The sequence below is a fragment of the Galleria mellonella genome, unplaced genomic scaffold (genome assembly GCF_026898425.1).
Source record: "Galleria mellonella isolate WM207_F2 unplaced genomic scaffold, CSIRO_AGI_GalMel_v1 utg72, whole genome shotgun sequence".
Classification (NCBI taxonomy): domain Eukaryota; kingdom Metazoa; phylum Arthropoda; class Insecta; order Lepidoptera; family Pyralidae; genus Galleria; species Galleria mellonella.
In genome coordinates, this window is record NW_026442144.1 from 1,515,117 (window position 1) to 1,526,139 (window position 11,023).

The 11,023-nt window shown below is 35.3% G+C and overlaps 1 protein-coding gene across 1 annotated transcript; it reads left to right on the forward strand.

Annotated features, from left to right (window-relative positions):
- LOC113516664 (WD repeat-containing protein 82) lies at positions 1-2,637 on the forward strand. The gene has a single exon (XM_026901120.3). The coding sequence runs from the start codon at positions 153-155 to the stop codon at positions 1,098-1,100; it is 948 nt and encodes a 315-aa protein (XP_026756921.1). The 5' UTR covers positions 1-152; the 3' UTR covers positions 1,101-2,637.
- Positions 2,638-11,023: the final 8,386 nt, after the last annotated feature.

Here is an 11,023-nt window from a genome sequence, read left to right on the forward strand (position 1 = left end):
AACATCTCTAAATTCATTTTCTGTAGTGTTTATTGATGTTCACTGAATAATATCCATTTTGTTTGAAAAAATCAAGTATTAATCACCAAATAATTTCATAGGGTATTTTTAAATAAGTTCAAGTTGATAATCGTTTCCGAAAAAGTTAATTAATGATGAAGTTAGTTGATCAGGTTGTTAGAAGTTTTAAGGTTGCGAAGGTGTTTCGAGAAAATACAGACAAAATAAATAGTATAGATTTTTCCCCTAGTGGAGAAACATTAATTTCTTGTAGTGAAGATGATCAAATTGTTATATACGACTGCGATAAGGGTACACAAATGATAACGGTAAACAGTAAAAAATATGGTGTTGATTTGATACATTTTACACATGCAAAGAATACAGCAATCCACAGTTCTACAAAAGTTGACGACACAATACGATATTTGTCGCTTCATGACAATAAATACATTCGATATTTTCCAGGACACACGAAAAAAGTAGTAACGCTATGTTTGTCACCTGTAGTAGATACTTTTTTATCAGGTTCCTTGGATAAAACACTTCGATTATGGGATCTGCGATCACCAAATTGTCAAGGGTTAATGCATTTGTCAGGAAGACCAGTGGCAGCCTATGATCCTGAAGGTCTTATATTTGCTGCAGGTGTTAACTCAGAGAGCATTAAATTATATGATCTCCGTTCATTTGACAAAGGACCTTTTGTGACATTTAAATTGAATCAAGAAAAGGAATGTGATTGGACTGGCCTAAAGTTCTCCCGAGATGGTAAAACAATGTTAATCAGCACCAATGGTTCAATCATCCGACTAGTAGATGCTTATCATGGAACTCCTCTTCAGACATTCACTGGACATCTTAATAATAAAGGAATACCTATTGAAGCCTCATTTAGTCCTGACTCACAGTATATATTTAGTGGGTCAACAGATGGTAGAGTCCATGTTTGGAACGCTGATACTGGTTATAAAGTTTGTGTTTTGAATGGAGACCACCCAGCACCTATACAGTGTGTTCAATTTAATCCTAAATATATGATGTTAGCTTCAGCATGTACAAATATGGCATTCTGGTTGCCAACTATAGATGATGTTTGAATTAACTGATTATTAATTTAAATAATTTGGTAATATTGTGAGAAAACAAATTAAAATTTAGAAAATTTAATGTGACTGTATTTTCAGTGTTATTCTTCTAAGGGCTAAGTATATTTTACTATGTAATACTGTATTAATGTACCAATAACATTAAAATGTTATATAAATAATTGAAATAGAAGAGTTTAACTGATGCTCAAAAACATACTATTCACTATATGTTGTGATTGATTCTACAACATCATTTTTTATCTGTAAAACTAGAATTTAAATCTGATATTATAGTATAATCATTAACTTGCAAAACAAGAAAAAATATATGAAGGATAAAGATAATAAAATAAAAATTCTTTAAATGTATTACAAGCGCCATGTCACAATACATTTAGTCACATGTGTGTCATCACTAGTGAAGATTTATTTAGATTGTGATAAAAATTATTTGTGGCCAATTGTGTTTGTGATGAAATGCCTTTATAAAGAACCACTTTTGTTACAAACTGCATGTGTATATTTTTTTGAATTATTGATCCATCGAGGTTCTGATGTTTTTGTCAATGTCAAGTTGGAAAATACACTGCAATTTTATTGGTGATGTGATAAGATTCATTGAATATCTAAAAACAGGAAAAACACAAACATTGAAGACAATACAATATAAATAAAATAGTTATTTAAATAGGGAGATAATATAACTATTATTAATTTTTATCTACTACTTGTACAGGAGATTTTTCCAGAAAAATGGTTTATGATCATTAAAAAGAGATATTATAATTTTTTTTTTTTTTTTGACAGAAATTTAAATAGAAATTTATGGAACATATACAAGATGAGAAAGTACTAAAGTTAGACCAAATGTTTAAATGAGTAAATGTGTTTGTCACATGTAATGCCATTAAATTTAGTTTTTTCAATTACCTTTTTTTTTACAACACAGGGGGCAAACGAGCATGCGGCTCACCTGATGGTAAGTGATTACCGCCACCCATGGTCACCTACAACACCTACGGCATTGCATTTAAATTTATGATATTAATTTAATTTGAAATTATATATAGTGTATTTAGTCTATAAGAAATTCACCTCCCTATAGTGTAAATTTTAAATAAATTTTTTAAATAAATTTATGGAATGGCACTTCAGAATGAACTCCTTATGTTTCACAATCATTTTTATGTTCATGTTAGGAATGTTCATTTTGTTTTTCAAAAAATTTTGTGTCTATAGTGAAATTATATGAAAGAAAAAAAAGAATATTTTCAGTGTTTGTGTGTGTACCTATGTATATATGAGTTTTTCTATCCCACAACAAATTTTAAATATTTGAACAGATTTACATATATCTGATATAGTTAAGATATTTACATTATCCCTGGTAACACTGGCTCTACATTGTTTAAAAATAGTTTATTTCTAGGATAATCATCTTTTATAAATAATGTACTTGTGTTCCAATAGAACTTATAAAAAATTAAATTAGAATTTGTTGAAATTGTCACAGAAACACTGTCTAAATAAAATAAATTAAAATGATTATTAGATTTTTATTTTTACTACTCTTGAATGTCAACAGATTTTCATTTTCATTGAAACAAATTATAGATATATTTCGAAAAAAAAAACCTTAGATATTAATAGCATAAGAATTAATAATCTGGATAGAAGTGTATGTACGTCCGCCTTTTGTATGACATTTTTTTGTAATGTGGTCAATAAATAAATAAATATGTATATTACTTTGTCAGTGCACCGATACCAACAAAATACTTCCTCTTAGCATAATGGAATTGTCACAAATTTGTACTTCTACGTTTATAGTTATATTACAAAGAGGAAAAATTTGATTTTTTGCTTATTTGTAATGTATTAACTCAAAAAACTACTTAACTGATTTTGAAATTCTTTCACTAATACATACATTATCAGCAGTAATATAGGTTTTATATTCTATCTACCATCGACAGTATCTAATAAATTACTTTGGCCTAAATAAACAATAAAAAGCAATCCTTTATTATCTTGAAAAAGTGGAAAAAAGTTCATAAGTGGCAACGTAATACAGATAAATCTAAACGTAGTATATTTACCACCATACCAGTGAAGTGACAAATTTGAGAATATGGAGTAGATATAGACGTAATACTTATTATGTATTAGATCCTTAGATTATGGTAGGTCTATATCCACTGCATAATATACTGCTATAACCTCTGTAAAAAAATGTACCTATATCCGACATTTTTCTTTATTATTTTTTTTTATTTTGGCACTACCAATTTAGTCGAAATCAATTCCTATATCAAAAATGAGGAAGAAATTTCAAAACTAGCTTCCTCGTACAGACAAACGTAATGTAGGGACGATCCTCTCCCACTCTTCTATTAGTAAAGTAACGATATCACATATACTTTAGCAAGTCAAAGATGACATAGATGAATGGCTATAATATACAGTATAATGTAATGCAAAGGAAATAGGACTCTATTTTTCGCGCTTAGCCTCTCATTTGGGCCGTTGTGCGTATGAGTCTTGGTTAGTACAGCCAACCTAGCTCCGCCCAGAAGCACAGAAGCTTCCTGGGATCTTCACTGGCCTCACGGAGCGACCTCACTGTTCCGAGGATTTCTAAACGTTGATGGGCCACAGCTTCACATTCCAGGATTACGTGAGCAGCCGTTTCTTCAGCGTCGAAACAGCTTCGACATAGAGGGCTGTCTGTAGCTCCTATTGTGTATAAATGTTTGTTTAATGGACAATGGCCCGTTATTGTCCCTATCATTATTTTGAGGTTTTTCCTATCTAGATGTTGTAAACGTTTTGATAGTCGTTGATTTAACGTAGGAACGACTAATTTTGATTGTCTGCAATCAGTATCCTGTATCCATTTTTGGTTTTGTATGTCAGCAGATCTTTGACGAATTCATATTTGAAATTGCGAGAACGGAAGAGGAAGAAGTGGATACGGGCCTACCACCCCCGTTCCTGAACCTCATCTAGCTAGTTCGTCTGCGGCATCGTTACCATAAGATCCACTATGCCCTCTTATCCATTGGAAGATAACTCGGTTATTGGAAGATATCCAGGGAATGGTGGCATTCAATTATTAATTTGTTGTTTGTCTTATTGTTTCGTAATGCTTTTAGTACTGCTGCGCTATCAGATAAGAATCTAATGCCAATACCATTTATTCCTAACTTATGTACAGCAGCAGCAGCGTCGGTTATTGCTACTCATTCGCATTGGAATATTGAGCTGTGTATGCCAAGCGGTATGTGCATGTTTATATTAAGGTCTAAGGAAAAGACTCTGGCTCCTGAACCGTTCTCAGTTTTGGAGCTATCGGTGTATATGCGTAATTCATGTACACCAGATTGGTGTTTTTCCTCTTCTTTTATTTGTACTTGGTATTTTTTGTTAAATATACGAGGTTTGTTACGTATAAAAGTTTTTTATATACAATTATTCAGGATTTTATCCCCTTGTACTCCCCCTGTGACATAATGCACTGGTGCCAACGCCGTTTCCACTGTGAGAATCCTTGAAAGTCCTCTGGTTGTTCTCAGCTGCCCCGTCGTAGCTTTTTTTATCTCATTTATGTCCCCCAAATGCCGCCCCCGAAGTACCAATTTGGTTTTTGGGAACAAGAAGAAGTCACACGGGGCCAAATCCGGCGAATAGGGGGGGTGTTTGGTCACCGTAATGGAATTTTTACTCAAAAACTCACGGAACGATCTTGGCGCAAATTTTTTTCATTTGAAGTTCGTTTCTTAGAATTTTGTGGACCACGGTTTTGCCCAAATTAAGCTCTTCAGCCACCTGTCTGACCGTTAAACGACGGTCCCCATTAACACAAGTTCGAATTCTTTCCACGTTTTCGTCGGAATGTGAAGTGGAAGGACGTCCTGAACGTGGGTCATCTTGAACGTCTCGGCCCTCTCTGAATCTTTTTAGCCACTTGTGGACGGTTGGTGCATCATTAAACTGTTCTGAGATCGGCAAAAATTTCTATCTTGCCGAGTTTCGAGAGAAACTTGATTTGCTCTTCAACGGAAGCGGGATGCCGACGGGGTTTCGTTAGAGGTTCACAGATGGCGTGACAAGCCCGGCGGTCAGACCAGAACTGAAGCATTGTTAGGGACATAAGGAAGGGGTCCTGCGCTTACCTGGCCTCCCCACTCCTCTTTCTCGCATTCCAGAACACTTTTATACGAACTTTCCGGACAGACCTCGTATAATGATTATGAGTCCTGTCACACGGAGCCGCAATCAAAGGTTCATATTCGATTGCCTGGTTCAGAATAGAAGTGTGGGAACTGTTGTGATTTTTACCCCATAGATCCAGATGTATTAGTCGGATAGCGGCTAAGGCCGCTTCCTGCTGTATGTGCAGGTCTAGGGGTGTTATGTTGAGGGCCAATTCTATTGCTATTGTAGGAGCTGTTTTCATGCAGCCGCTGACAGAAGAGCAAACCAGTCTCTGAAGGCTTTTTAGTTTGGCGGCAGTGGTCGATAGTTTTGTCCTCAGCCACCAAATCAGCACACCATGATTACGGCTTTGTATAGCCATAGAGTTATTTTTGGCGAAAGACCCCTTTTTCTTATGTATCTTTTTGCACTGGTAGAATGCAATTGTGCTTTTGTTAAGTTTATAGTCAAGATGTTTATTCCAAAGCAATTTATTGTCTAGTATAATGCCAAGGTACTTGACTTCTTCCTTAAGTTTCAGTTCCGTATTGAAGAGTTTTGATAGTCTGTAAGGACATGTAACTCTTCTATTTGTAAACATAATTAATTCTGTAGTAATAAATAGTCATAATAATTTTTTTGTAGGATTAACCGAGAGTTCATGCTATACGCACCATCTCTCAATTATTTCAAAAGCTATTCTCATGCGATCACACAGAGTACTTTCGAAACTTCCTGTTAAAAGTACAGCTATATCATCCGCATAACCTACCGTGTAGAGGCTGTTACCATTGAGCTCTATTATGAGCTCATTTACGACTATATTCTACAATAGTGGTGACAGTACACCGCCTTGTGGACAGCCCCTACCGACGATTCCTCGTGTAGTATTTACAGTAAATTGTATAGCTCGTTGTTTAAGCATGTTATGTATCCATTCTCTATGTGTTATTTCTAGTCCATGTGTAGCTAGTGCCCGACTAATACTGGCAAAGTTTGTTTTGTCGAATACCCCTTCGATGTCTATAAATGCACCTAAGGTTGACTGCTTCGATTACAATACATTGCCTATTCGGGATACTACGTTATGAAGTGCTGATTCTGTTGACTTGCCTTCACTGTAAGCACATTGGTTAGGTGTAAAGGTTTGCACAAGGAGACTTGACATCTAATTTCTTTGTCACATAGTCTCTCCAAAGCTTTCAAAAAGAACGATCTGAGACTGATAGATCGAAAGGATTTGACCACAGTGTAATCTCGTCTACCTGGTTTGGGAATAAATATAATTTTTACCTCACGCCATTTCAAAGGTATGTAACGGTGAGCTATACACGCTCGGAACAGCTGTACTAAGTAGTCAACTGTGATGCTCCCGCTCCATTTCAGAAGGGCTGGAAATATTCCATCCAGGCCTGCCGCTTTGAATGATAAAAAGGTACTGATTGCCCATAGTAGTTTTTCTTTATCTATAACTCTGTTTGCTACTTCCCAGTCCGAGCTGCTGGTTTCTCTTTCCTTGTATGGTTCCCATGACCACTCAGCAGTGGTCTGAAAACCTGAAAAATGTGTGGTTAGTAGCAATTTCGTTGTTTCTGTGTTCTATTGTATGATCTTTTTTATTAAAGAGACATGATTTTACTTTAATCGCCTGGTTATTGTTTTCTATATTTGTACAGCTACGCCTCCAGCATTCTTGCTTTCTCTGGCTGGTCTGTTATGAGTTTCTTATATTGTTTTTTGGATGTTGTGTATTTATTCCAGTCTTCTTGTGACTGTATGTTCATGGCTATGTTAAACAATTTCCTTAACTTACGACGGTGTCTTTCCAATTTCGGACACTACCAGTGTTGCCTTCCTCCATACTGTGATGTAGTTAGGGTGCAGGACTGTTCATAGCTTGAGGTTAAAATGGACGTGATGTACACATTTCATTAGCATCCATTAAAAAAATATACAATGCATACAACATTTCTAGCAAGGCTTGAAGAGAGCCGGCGGGAGTAATACCTAGGATAGAAGGGGGAAAGGATTGTTAGTAATACGCACTGCCAGTCCCATTGCTAACTATAGGGTATATTGTTGTTATTAGACCAACTTCCATATGGCCCTCCCCCCTGGAAACCATCGTGCTGAATTCCAGGTATATTCATCACAATGGGCTAACGGACCTGTCTTTTTATCTCATCTATCATCGGTCACTGATGCCTTCCAGCTTATACCGTTAGCGCAGGCGGGGTTACCATTTCATTTCATTTCAGGTCAGTTAGCCCATCGTAACGAATTCCACAGAGCATAACTATATTATTTTCCAGGGGAAACCGTGTGGATTTCGATCTGTTAAGATATATTGTTAGTAATGGGCTTGTTAGATCTCATTACTAACAACTATTAGGACTACAACAAAGTTAGCGTTGGCATTCTATATTATACAACTAGCTTTCTATAATAATTTTAATATTTAAAAAAAAATATATTGAAATTATGTAGAGTTTGGAAAGTTATTTAGATGGATATAATAGTAATATTATTACTAATTTCACACTGACACCTTATTGTTTCTACATTATACCCATGCTGTCGAGGCGGGTCCTAGCTAGTTGCTAGTAAGCTTATAAAACAAATTGTCAATACCAGGTCACTCAGAAATTATTGCGAGAAAAAGTTTTTATGTATGAGACTGGCTAGTAATAATTTATTTAAAAATATGATTACTTATAAGTAAAAATAGGTACGTTCTAAATTCAAAATTTTCCTCCACATCTTTTACGAGCTAATTAAAATTATCGTGTCTCATTGAAAAATGGATTTGTGTCGAGAACATTTTCGAGCTATGTTTTTTTACGATTTTAAATATTGCCTGAAACCGGACGAATCGTACGATAGACTTCAAATGGCATTCATGGATGAAGGTTCTTCTAAGGCAACCGTGTATCGTTAGTATAATGAATTTAGGTGCGGTCGACTAACTTTGGAGGATGAAAAAAGAAGTGGTCGCCCTTTGCCGTCAAACAGCCGTCTGTTATGGAAAAAAACGTGCTAGCAGTGAAAAATTTGATCCAAGACAATAGACGAGTTACATACCAAGAGATTCAGCATATACTGCAGATTGGACCAGAAAGCCTATACGAGATTCTACACGTGCATCTACAGGTGCGGAGGATAGTTTCCTGCTGGGTGCCGCACATCCTCACTGATGTTCAGAAACTGGCAAGGGTGGAATGGTGCCATGATATGATAGACAAATTTGAAGCAGGCTCGTCTCAGCGTGTTTACGACATCGTTACAGGTGATGAATCCTGGATTTATTAATACGATCCAGAAACAAAGCGCTAGTACACGGTTTGGGTGTTTCAAAACGAATCAAAGCCTACTAAAATAAAGCGACCTAGAAGCGGGGGGAAAATTTTGATCGTGAGCTTTTTCAATTTGACTGGCTACTTGGTGTGAATTCCTTTACGAAAGGAAATAATTTGCTAGTAATATACCTTATCATGTCAACCTCGACACCATATTACCCTTGGAAATTTTTTGTGGAATTCGTCAAGGTGGGCTAACTGACCTATTTTTATCTTTACCTATCATCTCTGGTACTTCGCCAGAATATACCGATGGTGACGAAGAGGTTTCCTTTTGATTCTCATCCATTAAAAAACTACTGAACAAATAATCACTGTATTATAAAAGTTATTCACAAAATTTGGAAAATGTTTTGTATGTTACCTTTTTGAAGTAACAACACAATGAAAAAATTTATATTCACAGTGTTGTGCCACTGTCTAAAATATCGATATCAACTATTGTCATAAAAGACCTATTTCATAATGTAATACATTTAAATTTATAAAAATTTACAATAAAACAAGTAAGTAACACAAAATATCATTGCCCTGAGTGGCTTTGGAGTGGTGACTGGCTTCCTGTGGCGTACCATTATAAAAGGTAGACGGTAAGATGCTGCTTCCCAGTCGCACTGTATAGCAAGATAGTAAGATGTATTGGTATATGCTCGGTGGTTGAACCCAAATATGGGATTAATATTTTTCTTATTAATTTTATCGTTTGCAGACAAGTATAACATTTCCTTAAATAAAAATGATTTAATTATTGTAAGCGAAAGCCCGAAGAGTAGGTAGGTGTCGCAAAAAAATTAATAAGAGGGGTTTTTTTTATTGGTGAAAGAGGTATGGTAACACCGCCTGCGCTAACAGGATATGCTGACGGAGCACCAGTGAAGGGTGATAGGTGAGAATGAAAACAGGCCAGTTAGTCCATCATAATAAATTCGCCAGGAATTAACCATGATAGTTTCCAGGGAGAACCGCGAGGAGGTCGACCTGGTTGGTTATATTGCTAGCAATGGGATTCTCAGTCTCCATTACTAACAATCCCTTTCCCCCCTAATAAGAGGAGTTCGTACTCGCGTGTCTATGTCTTACTAGCGAACCCGTGTTTGCTGTCACATTTATTATTTGATCGTGTTTTATACCTACAGTTTAAATATTTTTCATTCATTTAATTAACAATTAATAGTAATTTCTTTTTTCAATTTGAAATAGTATTATTTATTAATTGCTTATACAATAAGGAATGATCACAGACATATTATAGCTGTGGAAATGATATAACTAAATTGTAGTATTCGTTCGGTAGTTTTTTTTATGGGTGAAAATGGTATGGTAACGGTAACTCCGCCTGCGCTAATGGGATACGCTGACGGAGCACCAGTGAAGCGTGATAGATGAGAATGAAAACAGGCCAGTTAGCCCATCATGATAAATTCATCAGGAATTAACAATAATAGTTTCCAGGGGGAACCGCGAGGAGGTCGACCTGGTTGGGCATATTGCTATCAATGGGATTTTCAGTCTCCATTGCTAAGAATCCTTCCCCCCCCTGTTCAATAGTTTTGAAATTAATAAAAATTCAATATACATATTCCTTTTTTATTTAATGTATAATAAACGGTAAGGTTTTCCGTGCGGTCCCGGGGTAATATGTACCACCCCTTCCTTTCGCGTAGGTGTCGTAAGGGGGCTACTAAGGAAATTTAAAGGTCAGGGATGGGCAGTAGCGTCTCTCTTAAAAAATTACCAAGAGCTTAACTGCAGTTGCCAATCCGTCTGTCAAGCGTAGCAACTACTTGCAAAACCTCTCCTAATGGGTGAGGCCTATGTTCAGCAATGGACAGTTAATGGCTTATATAAAAATAATAAAAAAAATAGTTAAATTTTGATCATATTTTCTTGTTTCGTATTTTTTAGGGCATGACTTCAGTAGTAGGATTTTAGTTTTTTAATATAATACATACATATCTGTGTCACAGTCTATAACACCTGTCTCCCATTAATGTAAGCAGAAACAATGGAACGCCAAATGCTTTTATTCAAACAAATCTCTTTTGCTTCTTCCACATTAATCATCGGTTTATTAATTTTGTATTATAATTTATGTTATTTTAGAAGTAATCTGTATATTTATTATTATTTTAATAAAATTTATGTTATTTTAGGAGTGATCTGCTATTCTTTGTTTGAATTTCGTTTGAAGTTCTTGTTATTATGGTTTTTAATATGTTTAATATACAAAAAATAAGGTAATAAGAATTGAAGCAATTACATATTGATTCAATTCTTATTACCTCGAATTCGAATTATCTATTAATCGTTTATCATGAACTTATAGATCATGTTATTGTATACAATCGTTTATAATAATCGATTATACATCACTAACCC

What these genes read in the sequence shown, in the direction of transcription:
- LOC113516664 (XM_026901120.3), top strand. Translation starts at nt 153, where the DNA reads ATGATGAAGTTAGTTGATCAGGTTGTTAGAAGTTTTAAGGTTGCGAAG.